The 20,595-nt window shown below is 39.7% G+C and overlaps 1 protein-coding gene across 2 annotated transcripts in view; it reads left to right on the plus strand.

The window, feature by feature from the left end:
- LOC108761270 (serine/threonine-protein kinase 17B) overlaps positions 1-20,595 on the plus strand; it is a 122,489-nt gene that overhangs the window by 288 nt on the left and 101,606 nt on the right. The window contains exon 2 of one of the 2 annotated variants that reach the window (XM_018507707.1): positions 593-837. In XM_018507707.1, coding sequence (XP_018363209.1) covers positions 704-837 — 134 coding nt within the window. In that variant the 5' untranslated portion in view covers positions 593-703. Of the gene's footprint in view, positions 1-39; positions 838-20,595 lie in introns of those variants that run through there. The other variant, XM_018507700.1, reaches the window with a different exon arrangement.

Below are 20,595 nucleotides of genomic sequence, written 5' to 3' on the forward strand. Positions count from 1 at the left end.
ACCAACACTACCAACGGGCAGTAGCGCAGTAGTGGGGACGCGAGCGGCAGGCGCAATTGTCGGTGGACCGTTGGAACGTTTGGATGAGCGCGTGGTAAAGGATTCGAGTCAGGGATTAGAAGCGTGTGCCTCGGCTGTCGCGATCCGGTACGCGTAGCCCGAAAGCGGAAACGGCGAGGACACGACGCACGTTTCTCCGATCCGGGCCCCCGATCGGAAGTCCGTTACGCAGAGAAGCGAGTTCCGAAAGTGTCCCGCGAGTGCAAGCGCGGCGCGCGGACAACTTCACGCGGTAGGCGCGTGAGCGGCGGTGCTCGCTGGACGATTCGAATTTTGTGCTACGTTCAAATCGAGAGTCGATCGGCATCCTGTCTCGCATCCTGAAATGTGTGTTGCGGTCGTGACGTTCATCACGCGCGATAGCGACGCGATATTTTCGTGGCAACGTTGACGGAAACGAGCGCGCTTCGTGCGCGCGCTCGCTCGCTCGCGTCCACCACGATCGCGATATCGCGATCGAAGAAGATCGACTGCGAGTGACAGAGAAGAACGGCTTGAGAAAGCTTGAGGATAAACAAAGACATTCTTTCAGTGACGCTATCAGTGTGTGCGCCGAATTTTGGGATTTTGTGCTACGTTGAACGGAAGACTCCTGGAGTTTCGGTGTTTCCTTTCTGTGTGATCGCCGACGGCAGCAACGGCCATGACCGCGGACAGCCTGTTCGAGACTACCAGCATCCCGGGGCATCTCGCTCCCACGCCCGAGAGACTGGAGAGACTTCTCTCGAAACAGACCCTCGAGGAGCTCTACGAGGTCGAGGAACAGCCTTTCGCACGGTAAGCCACGACTCGAAACATGCGGCTCCATCTCTCTCCCTCCCTCTCTTTCTCTCTGCTTCCTTCGCCTCTCTATTCCCTCGATCGCGCTCTACTCTCTTTCCCCCCTCCCCCCCCTCTCCCCCGCCAGGTTGTCTTTGTCTTCGCGTAACCTAACGAGGCTAGGCCGCTTCCGACCTACCGCGACTCCGGTGACCTCCCGAGGTCGAGCTTAACCTCTTCCATGCGCTCGATGTCTATCAATATTTACGCTCCAGTCGATTGCCGTAATGAACGGCCGATAGAGAATGAACGTTTTGTTATCGTGATATTTGATAGGCTATCCTACCTGCGTATTGTGTGCGAGCACAAGTGTGGCTTTCTGTCAAATTTTACGTAAGAAAGTTTGTTTAACGGCATTTTTTGTGATTTACACTTAAAAAAGTCTGGTAATAACTATCAAATATTGAATGTAACAATGCCAGTTAAATGTTCGGTTAATATAACTAAAAATTATTTAAATATTTTGTAACTATTTGATAATTTTATTATATCATACGGTGGATTATATTATTATGTTTGTTAAAACTCTTTTATATTGAATATTTAGAAAAGAAATTTTGTTGTGATATTACCAAACATTTGATTGAAATTATTTCATTCAACATTTGGCAGCAATTACAAGACTTTTTCAATATATATTTGGATACTTATCTTTGTCGTTAGTGAGGTAGTTTATCAGAGAGGACACCACGAAAATTATAAAAGTCAATATTAATATTATTTTTTGAAATTCTTTCTTGATAAATGCTTTTACGTGTAGAGACGTTGAATGTAGAATCATGATATAGATAGAAGATAAGACAAAAGAGGAATATAACATTTTCAAATATGATTTTAAGAAGAATTTTATGAAAATTTAACAGAATTGAATACAATCTGGAAAGACAATTAATATAGTTAATATAAATTATAATTATATACAAATGTCGCAAATATGGAAAATTATACAAATATTACTGTAAAATAAAATAACTTTGACCCAAATTTTGATGCCCAATTAATATTCATATTAAAATTAGGAAATAAGATATCTTAAAAATATCTTAAAATGCCTTATTCTGGACATGAATGTTTATCTAGACATATTTTAAAATTTGGACCAAAGTTATTCGGACTGGATAAAATTTTAAGGAGTATAGAAAGTCGATCATAGATATAGATGCGAAGTAGGAAGACTGATAAAGAGAAAAATATATTTGCTACACAACAAAAACGCAGTTTTCCAGAAAATGAGTTTGGATTTTTTAAATCATTAAAATTTTATAATATTAATTTTGAAATACAATTTTAACGTAATTATTGATTATAAAGAAATAAAAGTATTTACATATTTTCGAGTATACGTATATATATACATATATATATTTTTTTCACGAGATTATTAATTAGAGATTCATGCAAAGTGGATCAGCAAAATTCGTAGACAATACACTGTTGAATTCATGACAAATTATGCTCAATTTGAGTTACTTCATTTCTATTAACCGCCAGTGCTGAGATATTAATTTATAACTAAAACAATGGAGTAAAACAATATAACCAAGAAACTGTATTAAATTTGTGTGACTCAAATTTAGTTTATTACTTACTAAGTTTATACATTAAAACGGACATTGTTAACTTTGAAACTAACCATATAATTACATTGATTCACATTTTGCCACATATGGAAGTTAAAAATAATAAAATATTTAACTCAAATGGAATAGGTTACCATTATTCTTTTGATATCTGACATTGTAGATCAATTTTCGATCGCATCCCATCTTTGATTTGCTCTATTTTAATGAAGCGAGAAGTAAGATAAAAAACAAGGTCTCGCTGTAAAAAAATACGATTTACAAAAGATTCTTGCGCATATAAGAGAAGTCTTGTTTCTCACATTATATAAATTATCCGATCGTGTGCGCGAGAAAAGGGGACGCGATTTGATGCTATTGTGCGAGAGCGTACGATCTATCATTAAAGGTGATAAATGCGTGCAAGGTAATGCGAGATGCGGGTAATTAGTATCTCGTGACACGCGCGTGTTTCAATGCGATTACTCGTGGCTTTAATGGAAGTGCGAGCGCAAAAGATTTTTTAAATACATGTATATTGTATCGCGCACGTACGTAGTATATAACAAAAGAATATAACGATAAGGCGTATTATGTCTTGAAGATAATTCGAATGGTATAAAGTTCAGATTAACTTTAGCACGCAACAAATTATCAATTCAATTATCAGTATCATAAGATATCGTTAATGGCTTATTTACGCGCGATTTAAGTCTTGCACATTGCGAGGGGTTAATAGAATTCGATAATGTACGAACGATTATATTAACTTTTAACGCGATTAATCGCGAAACAAAAATTATGAGGGTTATCTCGAGAATATTAAATTAATTTATAAGATTTTCGCTTTACGGGAGACAGAGACGAGGTTTTATCGTCACTAAATTTTGCGTCGTATTTACGTCCGCATTTAATCGTCGTATTAAAGTCGCATAATCGCATTATGACACGTGCGTTATATAAAAAAAAGACACGCGTTCGTTATTCGCGCCTCTTCAGTTTACCTTTAACTTATTTTTCGCAGATTCCCTTGCATATTGCGTAATTGCGTGTTAAATCACATGCGTCGACGGAAACGCGCTCGTTATGGAACCATTTCACACGTGTCTACGATTTTTTAGTGATTTACCGCGGAGAATACTAATGCAACCTTTTCTTGCTGCAGATCGTTACACACAGCAAGAAAGTAACAGCTTCTAAACATATATATCTATTCTCGTCGCAGTATTTTACCATCGTTTATGCTGAATTTCGTTCAAAGAGATAAGAATTATTTGACTATATACAACCGTAGCGAGATATATGAAGCTTTTAACGTGCACGAGAACAAAACGACGTGTGACTTTCATGAGACATCAGAAGAGGAAGAAAGAGGTTGATGGACGAGCGTAATGAGAGAGACGGAGTTGCGTGATATATGTAGCTTTAATACGATTGCGCGAGTTTTAATGGACTTTACGTTTGGTATTCAACAGTTCCGCTAAATTATTTTGTTTCGGGCGACAATTGGTCTGTTTTCTGTTCCTGCACTAGACTGTTCTAGAACTCTCTTTCTCGCTTTAAACAAATATCAAACGTATATCTATCTCACTTTAAGTTCCAAAAGTGTACACTAGTACAGCCACAGAAAACACCTAAAAACAACATGAATTTTTCTTTATTCTAAATTGAAGACTGAAGCTCGACTTCAGTCTTCAATTTAGAATAAAGAAAAATTAGAATAAAGAAAGTGGAACTTGTTGTTTTACTGATTAAATGAGACTTTACACACACGTACGTGACATCAACGCATAATAATTTTTATATTGTAAATCTGAATCAGTGGATAGTCACAAATTATTCAGTGGCATGCATACTTGACACTGGTAATCAGTGAAGTTCAACTAAAAAAGGAAGAATGTTTGAGCATTACATAACTAAAACACTGATATTTGCATATTAATTTCAATTTTCCAATACTATATTCATTTTGAAACAAGGTTAATTAGATCACATAGTAAAGATCAGCTAAGTTAAGGATCTCACATTTCACAGGAATTCACTGATTACCAGTGGCATACTTGGCACTGATATCAGTGATTATCCACTGATTCAGATTTAGAGAGTAAAGTTTACAAAAGTATTAATTGATGAAACAGTCGATTTTAGGAGTCTTAACCATAGCCAAAACCGTACTACATCCAACGGCGTCAATCGTTTTCGTTTGTCGAGCAGGGCCCCGGGCCATCTTTACCTCGGCCCTGGGGCCCTCTTCGTGAAAGAAAGTGCTCCCACTGCGAGATCGAGGTCGAGACTTGGTTCTTCTCGTGTCGATACACTCTTTTACGACCTCGCTTGGAAGGGACTCCCGCTGCTCTCTTCTTGAAGCCGTTGCGGAAAAGAATGAGAGGAGGAGAACTGGAGGGAGAACTGTTCTCAAAACGGTCTCTTTCCGAAACTATGCAAGGCCGTTCAGGGCCCTCCACAGTTCACATGGCATGCACGCAGATCCGAAGCTGCGTGTCCTGTGAATGGCTGTTGCATTTAAAGGAAATGGGTCCGGGGAGAAATCCTGGAATGTGGCATCCATATGTCTGACTCAAACGTACGGTTTCCCACAATTCTCTATAACGATGATGTTAAATTCATGAAAGACAACAAATTGCATATAGTTGCTTGCGGCCATGCACGACATAGGTGAGATTATCCAGTTTACAATAGATCTGTTCGTTTTACTTCTTGTACAATTTATCTTTTCTTGTTTTCTCTCCAACGTGGAAAAAAAAGAAAAGATGTACCGTGCAAAAAAGTTAATTAAAAAAAACAGGTCTAATGCGATACTTTAGAGAGTTATCGATATCGATTATGGAGGAAGAATGGAATGTTTTAATTGCGCAAATATATAAAGGAAAACGAAACCGATATCGTAGCATTGAAAATAAATAAGAAACTTATCTGCGTATAGAAATTCAATACAGCGTTACATTGTTTTCTTTGACCATTTGGGTGGGTAATAGATGACTGTTGATCGTGTTGGGTCATCGATGCAGCCTCTGTGGCGAGATTGCGAGCTGAAAAATCGCGTCGAGCGAAACGACGAAAGCGCAGGGAAAATCCCGGGGTTTAAGATTAATCGCGATAACGCTAATTAACGATTAACCGGCCGCGCGTATAAATCTCTTACATGCCGCACCAAGCTGTTGGAAATCTAACTATCGTAAATTCTCGATGAACTTTAACGCGTCACGTAGATATAATATCCGATAATTGCTAAGCCGGGTAGTTGCTAAACATTTTATTCGCAGCTTATATTACGTCGGTAAATAAATTTCTGCGAATTAGAAGAGATTCTCCAGCTATCTCGCGCGTGGCTCTAATATATTTCTCTCCTAAGATGAATACTTTCGATATACGTGTTTCATATATATATTATTTTTTTGCGTCACACTACTTTTAGCAAACTCGAGCGTCAGCTTCGTGAATAATCTTGCGATTAATTTACCGTTAGACTGTCTCCGTCCTGGAATTTTTATAACTGCGAGAACGCGACGCGTGGTGCGACTTCCTCTCCCTCCCCCCCCCTCTCTCTCTCTCTCTCTCTCTCTCGCAGTACGTTATAACGCTCCTTAACGACCGGACGCGCCCGGGACCTTCCTGAATGGCGTTAAGCACCGTCAAGATTTATGCAAACCGTCAATCACCGCGCTTCGTGACAGCGACGGCGCGCGAGGAATGAAAAGTATCAGATAATAATCGCTGCCGCGCTCTGCCCAACACCTGCCGCGTTCTAGAATTTCTCACGAGATCCACCCGGCGCGATGCAACCACGCGCGAGCGCAAATAATTTCATAATGCGAACGATTATCTCGACGTCCGTGTACGCAAATGGGACTGCCGCGCCGCTTCGCCCTCTTCCTATAGTTTGCGTTAAGGAGGCACTGGATTCTCTTAGAAACTTCAGCTTCCTGACGCGCTTTTGTGTGCAGTAAACTACGTTAGAGTCTCTCATGAAAAGCGAAGAGAAAGAGAAAGAGAGGCAACTTTGTAATGTACAAGTGGAAATCTTAACCTTCTCGATAAATACCTACCACCGTTGTCCCCAGTGCCAAGCACAACTTTATGGAAAACACTTGAAAGATCAAGCCACCTATCTTATTTATCGCTATCATGTTATTATATTCTTTTTTTGTGTTGTAAAAAACGCAAAACCGGTAGAAGATAGTGAGTGAAGGGTTCTTCGAATACTAGGGAGTCTGAGTTACGACTTCAAATCGTTATTATCTATTTAAAACTTTAGACTTATTTAACTTTTGTGAAGAATTTTTTTATTTTTCACAACAACCAAATAAGCCTGAAGTCTTAAATAGAAAACGATTTGAAGTATGCGAGAGGGTAATCACTTAATGTAATCGTGCGGCACAGAGTTCCCAGAATCATTATAAAATTCATATGAAATCCCCATGTATAATCTGATAATTGTATACATATATGCAACCGCGAGAAATCATTGTGTAATATTAAATGAAACCGTTAATTTTACCAAAATGATTTCATATGTAGTGAAGAAAATTATTTGTAATGAGATGAAATTGTATGAAATCAATTGAAATCATGTAATCAGTGGGACAATATTTCAACTAGTGGTTACGCTCTCGGAAGTATACTTGCAAGATATCGCACGTCGAAGTGGATAAAATCACAGCTGGACAGTTGAATGCACAACGCGCGCGTTTATATTCGCGCTTCGATATAGCGACACGTATCCCAATTGCGAGTGACATATCGTATCGCCTCTATATTAAATATTACAACTAAAGTCTTCCCGATATCATTTTTCAACAAGCTCTCGCTCTCACTCGCTCACCCTCGCCTCCTCGCCCGCCATTTCCTTTATCGCGAGTAGGTACGTGCAATCGAGCGCAAACAAATCGCGTCAATGTTTATCTTACCGCCTCGTGACGTTTGCGACATCGTGTCATGCGCACAGAGCCTGTTGTACGAATTATTGCACGCGGAATGCCGTCGCTCCTTCGTTCGCCTTTCCGCACAGCGCAAATAAGGATTTGGCGTTGCGCAATCTTTCTCGCCCGCGCGGAAATCGCGCGGCCTCCCGCCGTGCGACTCGATTTCCCTACGAAGGCTCGGTTGCTCTTTTTCTCTCTACACAAAAATTATCATTCTATTGCTAAGAAAGTCATTACTCAATTTGTTGCCTTTTAAGTAACGATTATCTTTAACAAAGAATACTAAAATATACTTATTTTACAAATGTTAGAAAAATTCATTATTTATGTTTAAAAGAATTTTTTTTTTTAAGATATTACAAAATTGATCAAAGAACTTTATATAATAAGCAAATCGAATTTGTTTTAACTTAATAATTTTAATTGAAGTATTAAACTCGCTAGGATTCAGAATATATTTTGAATAAATTTAATGTTTATCGGTAAATATAAAAATAGGATAAACTTGTGATAGATTTGCGGATTTGTGAACTTTTGAAATACTTGAAAAAATTAATTATTATTACTTGCGTATACAGTATTGTGTTTTACTGTGTGTACGTTTGTTAACTATCCGGGCAAGAGCACAGTTTTGCATAATTCACAATTCATTAAAAAATGAACCAATCAAAGTTCATTACTTCCTTCCTCTCTACGAAATAAAAAAAACTCTGATTGATTTTCATATGCTTTATCTGTTTTGCAAAGGTCTGTGCTCCGGCCTGAAGACTTATTCATAACCGCTCATACAGTAAACTGGCGATAAGCAAAGCAGCCTCGGCGTCGCTTAACGGCGCGCTGTCAGTCCGCAGACTTTTCAGTCGCGTGCACGAATCGTCAAGCCGACGCCATAAACGTCGGCTACGGAGGGGTCTCGGTATAAATATTACGTCTATATCGGCCTTAGGGAGCGTTAGTCGCGGGTGAGTGTAAATAAACTCGTGGCGAGAGAGAGCATTCCTTTCTCACCAATTAAGCGATTCTGGCCGCGTAATCGATACTTACGGCAAGAGAAGCCCGCAAGACGCGGCGTTTTATGTATATCGAGCATGTGCGTCGACTCATACGCCAATTTGCAAAATTGCCTCTTGCGTTAAATGTGATTTCATTGCCACATTAATCGTCGTCGGTGCGCGTCATCGATGATCGCGCGTCATCCCTATTCATTTCGAGAACAGAAAACAGACTATTTACTTATACCGTTTTTTTTTTCAACTGATGTTTCGCAATAAGTTTCCAAGTGTATCGGAAAAATTTTAGAGAAGATAAAGAGAAGTGTGAAAAATTTGAGAAATAACGCGCAAAATAAAAAAATGTTTTAAAAATGTATTGTGAAAATTATATTACATTATTTTCATTTTAACTAAAACGATAAAATGTACTACATAAAATTACTTTTAAAACGATAAAATGAAAAATAAAGTTTTAGAGTTTTACTTTTTATTTCTGAATATTGTGTTGATAGTATCTGGTAAGAAAAGATATATGTTGAAGTAGGTATTATACTGTTAGATATCAATTAAATTGAATAATATTTTATTAGTTTTAATTTCTATGTCTTTCGAAATGTATAAATCAACGCAGTTCTATGGGTGACTTGCTTAGTTTCAAAGTAAACAGCCATAACGTGTGTACTTAGTAAATATTAAGTCAATTTAATACATTTCTTGATTTAAATTTGTATAATTTTGTTTCAATTAAATTAACGACGTATTGCAATAATGACTTGAAGAAATGATTAAAAATAACTCAAATTATAAGTATAATTTGACATTATGAATTTAACACTCTAATATATTTCGAGAAATTTGTGTTGAAAAAGGTTGAAAAACGTTTTACATTATGAAAATCGGAATATATATACAATAACTTATCTCTGTCTCTCTTACGCGTGTCTCACGAACATAAAAAAATTTCTTACGAGTACGGTTGTTAAAAGGCTCGAAGTTCAAGAGATTCTCGTCAAAGCATGTTTTAATCTTTCGAGGCTATGTCCTTGCATGATTTATTCATCGAACGCTTTCTAGTGTTCTTCCATTTATGCACACACGCTTGAGGATAATACAGCGCGTGTGTATGTACAGTCATCTTCTAAAGATGATGGTGCATGGTGGAAAAACGGCGTTCGAGAGTCATCGACGCATTTCAATCAGCGAAAATGTTTATCGCGTGCTCCGCGGAATATTGAATCGTGCATACATATCTTCAGTAAAAGTTGTTTGAGAATTTCCGAATGAGATGTGTAAAGCGTTTCGACAAATTCCAGATAAGTTGAAGTAGAGACGCTGGTAATATTATACCAACCACTTTACAAATCTCGCTCTCTTTTTCTCTATAGAAATTAAAGAAAGAATATTTGCTAGCGATACGAATAGAGCGTGGCAGTTTTACGTTTACGTATTTTGACGAGGGTGGATTATAAATTACTACATAATGTTGAGCATAATAATTTGACACGTTTAAACATTTTGATTGCGTATTCCTGATTTTAATTTTGACGCTTAAACTTTGGTATTAAAAATTTGTTTCAAACTATAACAATAATTTACTGTTCGTATATTTATTGTATCTATGACTGAACATTATACACATATATGTTAAATATGTTACATGCGTCAGATAGGTTAAGATCAGCAAAGCAATAAGAATGTACTGTCTTTATATTTTATATTTATTATGACTTAATGTTTATCATTAATGCGACCTTTGTCAATTTTAAAATTTCATTAGACATACTCGTCACTCCAGATAGAGTGGACGAAGTTTGAACAAAACCACGTCGATTGTATTATAAAATGTTATGTGAGATAACATTACAGTTTTGGCAACCTGCGAGTGACTTTACATCGGACGATCGTGAAATTTAATTTGGTTAAGAAATTTGCTGATGAAGATTCCAAAGAGAGAATCGAAACGTTCAAGATGTCAATATTTCAAAAGATGAGATCAACACATCTCATGAGACGCCCTTCGCGATCGACGGAAAGTGGCCCTATCTGACATCTCCAACGTGTGTGTGTATAATATTTCCTCGCGCGGTTTCCGGTGGAAACGGAAGGTGCGGCGATGGCCTTCGCGTACGTGTCCAGCACGATAACGAAGGGAATGGAATCCCTTATGCGGGCCTCCCTCCGTTCTCGGCGGAAAATAAACACCCGCGATCTGCTCTCGCCGCGTGCAGCTCGTAAAACGAATTGTGTTCCGAGATGTCCCGGGATATTGGCTCTCTCGCGGCCGGTGTAGGTATGTATATCTTCGGCCAGGCGCAGATCGTCCTTTTGTACGGTCGTTCGATTGCTAGTGGTGGAAGTATTCCAACGTATCTTACTTATAAGGATATAAATATCGAATGGCAAGTGCATAGCGGACAGTCTTGGCATACTCCGCCTGGCCACGAGCTATTTTCAACCCACGGAGCTCACCCTCTCTTTCTCTTTTATGAATCTCTCGCTTGCTGCCCCCGTCTCTCGCTCTTTACCCGTATCCCTGTCGCATGCCTTCGTATATATTCTAAGGTCCAACCTGATACCATAAAGAGTGTTCCCCTGACAGTGTCGCGCGTTTAAATTCCTGCGGCGCGCGGCGCTTCGTAATTCAGCGATATCACATAGTGCGTGATGTCTCCTTGAAGCGCACGACCGCCGCGTCGGTACTCGATATCTCTCTTCTCGAGGGGGCACGTCGCGTCACGATTATTACCCTCTCAAATGAGATACATGTGGATGACGAAAGATACATATACGAAAGATACGTGTTTAAAGGTATGCGCTCGCTTTGCGGCCAGGGACGTAGCTACTGTATAGCAAGACACAAAGAGGCTGTTTTCCAACAATAAGGTATATATACAGATGACATAGTGTAACACTGTCCAACACAAAGTGTTCTAATTGTGGCACAGTGTGTTACCCTGCTCGACACTGTAAAATGTACGAGCGTGTAAAGTGTGTCAGTGTTATCTACTTTAAAAAACATTATTTGATAGCCATACTTATTTTGTAAAACTATTAACCTTGAAAAATTTATACTTTAATTTTAAATTCAAACCTAACACTTAAAAGTCTAGATACGCTAAATACTCCACAAAAATAGTAAAGATAAGAATGGAAGATGGTAATGCATTCTGGTGTTATACTATAAAATTAAATTTGTGCTTTTCAGCAAGAGACAGTGTAATATAATAATTACAACATCTTCGTTTAACATTGGTAAACAATAAAGATGTAATGATTTGCTGTAGCTGGTATTCATAATTGATTCTTATATTTAACTGTTTTAGGTACAGTCTTAAGATATTACAAGCTAATCACAGAGCGGTTATCAGCATCTTAAGACATTACTTAAGACGATCTTTAAATAAGAATAGACTATGAATATCGGCGCTGTATCATCTGTCTCTTGCTGGAAAGCACCCAATGTAACACAGCGCGTCCTAGCTGGAAGACAGCCAGTCTGTGTTGTCCGTTTAGCTCCAATACAAAGCGACAGAGATAACATCATATTGCCGTTTGATCTCGACTCTTGTGACAACGATGTATATCTTCATATCAAAGCTATATGAGAAGAAAAATGGTTTCATTTAATACTGACGCTGAACACATTTGCGATAAACAAATGCGCGTTTGTAAGCATCCGTAAGATATTACTTGGGTTTAACTGGGTTCAATGGACAAATCGCCGCGTGCACATGACTTTCCCGTTGGCAGCGTCGCTCTGATTACGAGAAATCGTTCCCGCGACGATGTCGAGAGAGAAAAGGAAAGATGGAGAGAAGGAGAGGAAGCGATCGAGTGGAAGGAAAAATCCAATTCACGAGATCGAACGACGACCGTGCGCTCAGAACGAGTTAATGCGACAGGAACGGGCATGCCATCTGGAAAGTGCCCGGTAACGGCACTTTGCAATTAGTGTGGCAGGCTGTTCTGCCTGCCCACTTGTTCGGGCCTTGTGTTGTGTTGTGTCGCGCGATCCGGTCGCCGAAGACGACCTTCCGTCGAGAGGGGAAAACGAGATCACCGGGCGCACTCGGTAAATCGATTCGATACCCGTCATGATCCCTCGACGTTTAAATGGAGGGTGGGGAATGTGCCATATGCGAACGATCGCCGTCTATTCAGCGCATTGATACGACTTTGAATAAAATTATGTCGCATCCGAAATTATCTGGTCTGGGAGCCCCGAATAATATTGCGTTTGCCCAATTGTCGCAGCGAGCGGTGCAGCTGTCGCGTGGCAGTAGCTTTAAAGCGAGCGATGCTCCTTGAGTTGTTTTAGAAACAAAATGGCGGGGAAATATTTAATTATATCTATTGATTATAACATTCGTTCATTCATTTAGATATCGTAATTACGATATCGAGTTAATTACGCCAACAGGTTTCTTTAATTTAATCGTGTAAAGCTGTCCCTAACGCTTAATATTATTGTATAATTATTAATGTCCTCTTTAAATAATTAAAAACAAATAGTCTGTAAGTTTATACTAATCTCTAGACGATCAGTAATATTGTGAAATATCAAATATTGTATAATAATATTGACTGTCTAGCTAGGATTTAAAAGAAACAGTTCGATATTTGATATGAATGAGATTTTATAGTTAAATAATTTGTTTTTATTTCATACAACAAACTCATGCACGTTAGAAATGCAAAGAAATCCCTCTTCGAGACTTTCTCGAGATCGATTTCGACAAATGTGTAATACGAGAACATCAGTTGATCGTTGTCGCGCGATTTCTTTCTTCGGCGGCCCGTTGCAATCGACGCTACAGAATTTTTCTTTAATCTTGCGACGGTTCGGTGTAGGAAATGTTTCGTGAGATCCAACTGTTTTTCTCGATAAGCAACAGCTGTCCCTTTCCAAGTCCCTTGTCGTGTAAGTCGGACCTTGTGCACGGTTAGGCTTTTAAGGATGCTTCCTGTGCATGCAGCAGTCGCGTTTGGTCACTTAGCATGACAAAGCTTCTCTCCCTCCCTCCCTCCCTCCCTCCCTCTCTCTCTCTCTCTCTCTCTCTCTCTCTCTCTCTCTCGAAAGACGCTTCACGAATTCTATTAGTTTCGACGCACGCGTTGGCGGTATAGGACCTTCCCGTCCACATTATTTTGGTCGATTCAACCGCGGCTGAATAAGCATGCGCTGCTTATTTTGGACGTTCTATGACATTTTGATTTAAATACCTTGTGTATTCTCATCAATATTATTTATTTGCTTTTCTTTTCTTCGACACAGCGTGTAACGTTAATACATATCAAATATGTTATTGCTCATTCTCTAGCGTGTTTAATGTCTGTTTTTACCAATGTAGATTAATCTTAATCTTGGTATAATTTATTAAAACGAGATTAAAGTTAATCTACATTGATAGGAATGAACATTAATTAAACATGCTAGCTAGAGAATGAGCAATTACATATTTATTATTTATATGTATTAATATTTGTGTTAAATGACATGCGGTATTTTAATTGGCATTCAGTGGTATCCATTAATTTCTATTCATTAATTTCTTCCTCGAAAGAAGATACCAGACCAAAGGAATCTGGTATCCGACTTCGACGAAGCCGACTGATAATCACCGACTATTTGCGAGCGATTCCAGCAGTAGTTATCGATCCGTGGCCAATGATCACGACGACGACGACGACGGTGGCAGCAGCAAGCAGCTGCGACCTTGAGAGGGAAAGACAGCGATTGTTCGTCATCGCGATCGCGTATTTTCTCGCTCGTGAAGATCGGAGTCCATCGGTCGCACTTTTTCCCCGTCGATTCTCTCCCTCGTTTTCTCTCTCGAGACTTCACGAGACCGCGACGTTCTGATCGGACGAACTGATAAACGTAATTAAGGCGACGGGACGCCTCGACACGGCATGCTTTATCAACCGCAGTATCTCCACCGGTGATAATCGCCGTCATCGTGCACAGAAGGGTTGTTTAATAAGACATCGCGTTCATAGTCACGATGGCTGTCGTTTAGCGGGGGGTTAGTCGACTTCCTTCTTGACCGTTGGTCATTGATCTTGCCTTTGTACGATTTCATAACAAAATCCATCTACATGTGAAATCAAGATGTGTACATTCTCTTAAGTCCTGCTGGTTGCCATTGTATGCCAATTTTAGAGGATTTTATTTTATTTTTTGTCAAACTTTTTTTTTTCTCTGACTGAACTTAAGAAGGTTCTCGTGCTATTTTCTAATCAATAGACAGTTTATTCATAATATGTAAAAAATTGCTAACAATATTTTATGCCATAATTATTATTAATTTTATGTTACTAAATATTTTGAAAATGACAAAATAAAATTTGCTCATTTGATGTACACGCATCGTCCATTTGACGTATATTCTAGCTTTTTTCATTGAAGAATATAAATTTCTTGTAAACTATACGGTCAGTTTATAAGAAACTTTATATATACGAGAATATATAAACTTTACTTTATAATTATAACGATTTTTAAATTGCTGCCTTATACGCAAGTGTCTCAGTTTAAAAGAGAATAACTACAGAATAAGGTTATACCTTCAACTTGTAATGTAAAATTCTATAAATTTAGAGTCAAATATCTTCAAAAGGGTACGGTAAAAGTCAATGAAATTTTGTCTAGATATTGTTGATATCATTAACTATCAGTCGAATAAAAAAAAAATCCTCCAAAATTGACGTTTAGTGGCAGCAAGCAGAACTTAAACGCATACCTTGATTTTTTCTACATGTGTTGCTATCATATTTTTTGACTGTGTAATAGTACCGTGGTTTGTTGAACCAGAAATCTATTTGCCAAGAAAGAAGTAGCGGGGGAGGGTGAAGCTCTAGAAATTGCGAAGTCGAGAAATGTGTCGCGATTGGAACGGATAGTCAAAAGATCTGACGTATCCGGACGGCGTGTAAAGATCGGCGAATCTCAATCGAGCGGGAAACGTTCAACCACTCGAGTGATCTACGAGAGCACGATCACGACACCAAAAAGGAAAACCGCCGGCTGCGGAGAGGCGGTGGTGTGTGCGCAGTTGTCAAGGTATTACGACACATACCAATTGCAGAAAGAATCTAAGCGGAGGAGAGAAAGAAAGAAAAAGAGAAAGAGAGAGGAAGAGGGAAGGGTGGCAGTTGTGAGTTGGATCGCTGGCGATATTGCAGTGATCTATGAGTCACGATCCCTTACGGCGGGACACCTTTGGCCCAGATCACACCGTTCGCGCACCATTGTGCCGTCACGACTCTCTGGGGGGAGGGGGAGGGTTATTTCGTAGGTCTTTGCCGCCCTCGTCCGCCGTCGCCGAACATGGGAAAGTGTCGATTCGACGTCGGCTCTCGAAGGCGCAACAACTTTCGAATTCGCCCGGATCCTCGGGTTACGTCGCGGTCGGCCCGCTCTCGCTGCACGCTCCAATGTCGTGCCACGCTCATCACGTTTCAGCGTCGAGCGTGTTAACGGCCACGTCGGTCTTGTCACACGCGTCTTGAGATACTTTTACTTAAAATCAACTTGCTCCTTGAACACGTGTGCGCTGTAATCTTATTTTTATCTTAATTCCGCTCGTGTAACTTTGCACGATGCGATCGGAACTTAATCGAAGCTTGTTTTGTCGGGTCTTGAAATTGCGCTTTCAAATACAAATAATGCCTCTGTTTTTCTCGCTTCCGTGTACGTCTTTTCCTTCTGCCACAGAATTGACACTCTTCTTTCTCTCGTGAGAGAGAGAGAGGAGGCTTTATTCGTACGTACAACGTCTCGTGGCGCGCGAAATGCGCGTTATCCATCGGCAATTCTTCGTTGCTTCTTGCTCCTCCGCGTCTCGGGCTTTTATCTCGATCGTGGCGGCGACTCATGCGGCTACTCCGCGCGGTCCTTTGTTACTTTTGTTTTATCGAATGCGTAGTAACGAGATACAGTCTCGAACAATGTAATGTGGGGAGGAGGGAGAGAACTTTCAAAGAAGCGGCTGATGACGGGTATCTTTGTACCTATCGACGGGGATTTGTCGATCCTGTAACAATTCAATTCGTTTCATTATAGTCATCTAGTCCAACCTGATCTTTCGCTTTAAGACTAACCTTATAGATATTTTTAGATCCGTTAAACCCTTTTATTTCGAAAGAAAATGTTAAATATCGGGATTTTTTTTCTTTGATCTGGATAATACTGAATACATCAAACTGAAAAATACTAAATTTTAATAAATATTTGTTTGAATAGTTCTTTACTAAATATAAATATATATTTATTTGATACAAAAGTCATTAATTTGATTTAACTATCACTTTTTATTGAATAAATATTTACTTACTATAAGCAAATGTTTATTTAATATTATTTAAAGAAATATGTATTAAGATTTAGTAAATTTCTTTTTTAATGTATGTGTTAGAGGCAAAATATAATTAATTCGGGATTTCGAGAACATAACGGCTGGCTAATATGGATAATGTCTGCTTTATTATAGCAGGCATTTATTATGGCCGGCCAAAACAGGTGTGCATTATGCATATTGGCCGGTCATTATGCATTATGCCCGAATTAATCAAATTTTCCGTAATATATTCATTGACATAAATAAAACGAATGGCATTTTATGACATGCAAATGCTTATTAATCCTCCGCCGGCGAAGTTGGACTATTGAAGACTTTCAAAGTCTTATTTTTACCGATATAGATGAACTTTAATCTCAGTTTAATTTACTTATCTTTAATCCTTAGAACTAGAAGAAGATAAAAAATGAATAAGAATAATAATTATTATTATAAAACCGAGTTCAAAGTTAATCTGTACTGGTAGAAATGGACAGTCGATATTTTGATTGTGAATTCTTCTAGATAAATTTAAATTTGTAAAAAATAAGTAAAATACAATCCTACTTCTATTTTGATAGAAAAGTCTCATTGTTAAAATTTTCACAAGTATCTAAGAAGTTTATTAGAGATTTTTATAAATTCTCAAATAATATATAAATCTACACTAAAAAATAAAGTTCAAAGACCTAGGTTGATGACGAAAGATTTAAAATTCCATATGGTCGACACAGGATTAAAGTGTGTTCTTAGAGCATGTGCATTAAATGGTCAAATTTTTATCCAACGAAAAACCCCATGGTCGTCCATACCCAGATAACCACAGACGTCGGTTAAAGCGTTAATGAATTTACATTTGTGCGATTAATCGTGCCTTTAAAACCAGTTCTTAAATCAGAAAGCGGGGAGCGTGGGCGTCGGACAACTTCGCGGTGTTAATCTGATTTTCGAGAATGCAAGTCGAGCGACGCGGGTCCATGGGCCGAACAGGAATGAAAAATGCGTCTTGGCTCTGGAGCGACTTACACTCCATTCCGGAGTGTGGAGACAAAGATATTTTTACGTGTTTCATGTTTCAGTGTGTTTCACGCCCACGTCTGCCACGATCGGAAAAGCACCCGACCTCCCTTGGGAGTCTCGACACTGACTCGCACGCCTCCGCCTTAATTAAATCCTGAAACGAGGGAGGAGCTCTAAAAAAAAGTGACAAAAACCCGCAAGCACGAAAACGGAGAAATGTATGCTCGTAATTATTTATTACTGACGCGTTGTGAACTCCATTACTATTAATGTCGTCCATAATGAATCCCGTCTGTGACACGGGTTAGAGTTACCTTGCGACGGAAATGACTCGGAAAACAGGGGAGCTTTTATTACAAAAGGGATGCGCGAAGTTACTATGTAATTCATAGAAAGTGCAGGTTTGTCCAGACACGCATTGTACAGCGCGTTGCAAAGACACGCGACCGAACGGCTGGTTTCTCTCGCGCGAAATCCTACGACGCGACTGGACGGCTCATTTTTTTTCTTTCTCGCGATCGGTCGCGGTCGAACGGTCCATTTCTTCCATCAATTTTTTGTCTACTAGAGAAAAAAAAAGAAGAAGGATCGCGCGTAGAGCATGCCTCTTCTTGTCGCTTCGCCGTCGTTCACTCGTCCGCTTCCCGCGCTCGAGTTGGCCGACCTTCACCCGACTACCGTCGCCATTATGCTCGTTACACACCAGTCGCAGTTGTAATTTACGGTTAACCGAACGGAAACCGAAGGGGAGCGACCGCGTAGTAACGAGGTCGGTGCACATAGGGTCTTTTAACGAAGAAACCGCCGCCGCCGCCGCAATCGTTTCTCGTCTCTCATATATATACTGCAGCTTTCTGTCTTCGTCCGACTCTATCTCGTTGTATTTCGTGGCGGAATTTATTCCTCGCTGATCCCTCGCGATGCCGATTTCCCGGAATCGTAATGCGTGTATAATTTTTAGATCATTATTCAATCCATTCTCGATTCGATCGCGAGAACTAGCCGCCGGTGGCGATTGAGTATGACAGATGGGATCGATATACCTATATTTTGGCCTCGAAGAGATTTTCTCATTTACCTATTTTTCTCCCGCCGCGCCGGCGGGTTATGTTCCCGAAGTTGCCGTGTGCGGATAGAAAGTCTCGCAAATAACGGTCTTCGACGATGTCTTTTTGCGCGGACGACTGGTTCTTGGAGATGCCGATTGCGTATCGCGGGCAGCCACGATATGTCCAGAAATCGTTTGAAAGTAGTAACTCGACGTTCTAGTTGTCCCACTTCGCTAAGCTGTCGTCAGCTCGCGTTGCAGTTCCGCATCTCCGTTGTGGTGTGGTGTCTATTCGAAAGGGAACAACCTTGTCCGCATTTTTCGCCGTGTCGCAACACACTTGCCCTTACGTCAATGCGAGTAGCTAGTGGAAAAGTTAAGTAACGTTGCTTCATTATGTTTTCACAAGTCTTCTTGCGCTTCTTAATAAATTTCTTCTTGTGTATGAGATAAATATAATTGGTAAAATTTGCAGATAGGTAACTAATTCGAGTTTTATCATGTAATCTTGATGTTGTTAAGTCTTGAAATACAGTTTAATTTCAAGCTGTGTAAAATTAATTTTCTGGAGCTGAAGATGGATCTACTGGATCCATTCAGTTCTAAATTTCTTTGTCAAAAATGTAAACAATTTTTTTTTATATTACACCTGCAAATTTGCATTGTTCTTATTAAAATGTATTTATAGTGTATTTATTCTTTTTTATATGAATTATATCATCTCTTGAGTCTTAAAATTAATTAGTGTCTTTTAAAAATTGGTAGCAAGCAGTTATTATTGACCGTTTCTATTTTTTAAATTAATGTTCATAGAAAAAGATAAGATTCTAAATTTTTTTACCTTTTAATGATTTTGTTCTTTATCCTGATGAAACATTTGATTTTTTATCACTTTATTTTCAAAATAATCTATTCGTTTAATTCTTGTAGTGAGCAAGAAAGTTGGTACTTTAGTGTTAACTAACATGAAATAAATGCCTTTTACAGACCCAGCGTCAGTGTTATATTACAGGTTTTGATGTCAGCTCCGGGGAGTTAATATTCAAAGTTGGAAATTAGATAGCCTCATTGGCGAACCTAGAATGGATTATTATCAACGAGAAAGAGATTCGTTTCAGCATCGAATGCTCGACGCGCGCGCGGATATAATCGATCGGCCGCAAAAGCCAGCGTGAAATCCGCCGCGCGGCGAAACGACGCGGATTTTTCATTCCGCGCGCGTCCCCTTGATTATACTGGCGCAATTACGCGCACGATTACGGCCCGTAATCAGCCTACGCGTTCCACGGAGCGACTCCATCCTGTGTAGGAATTGCGACGCGTACGACTACATCGGACACGGAGGAATTGCGCGAGTCGAGAACGGGACAAGTTTTACCGTCTTGCATATCGTCGTCGCCGTCATCGTCATCATCATCATCATCGTCGTCGTCGGGGGCCACTCTCTGCACGCCGCTTTGGCGTATTAAACCCTTTTTATTTTGCCTTGCGTGCGTACATGGTGCTTACGCGAAAGAAAGAGCGACGTATTAGCGGGGCCGTTATTGTTTCTCGGCGCGCCGTCGGGCTTTCTCTGGAGTCCCGCGAGCTTGTAACGCGTTCACCGTAGGTAGATATTTATTGCTACCTGCTGCTCTTCCCTCTTACAGCCTATTATTCTCGCATTTGCAAGACACTGCGTAGCATCGATTTCCGAGATTATATTCCGAGGCTTTGGTGGTACACCAGCAGCCGCCGCGTGTACATGCCGTTTCCGACGCACAATCCGACCGCGAATGTCTGTTTTACACACCGTAATAACGTACCTGTCGTTTC

Source organism: Trachymyrmex cornetzi, unplaced genomic scaffold, assembly GCF_001594075.2.
Source record: "Trachymyrmex cornetzi isolate Tcor2-1 unplaced genomic scaffold, Tcor1.1 scaffold109, whole genome shotgun sequence".
NCBI classification, from domain to species: Eukaryota; Metazoa; Arthropoda; class Insecta; order Hymenoptera; family Formicidae; genus Trachymyrmex; species Trachymyrmex cornetzi.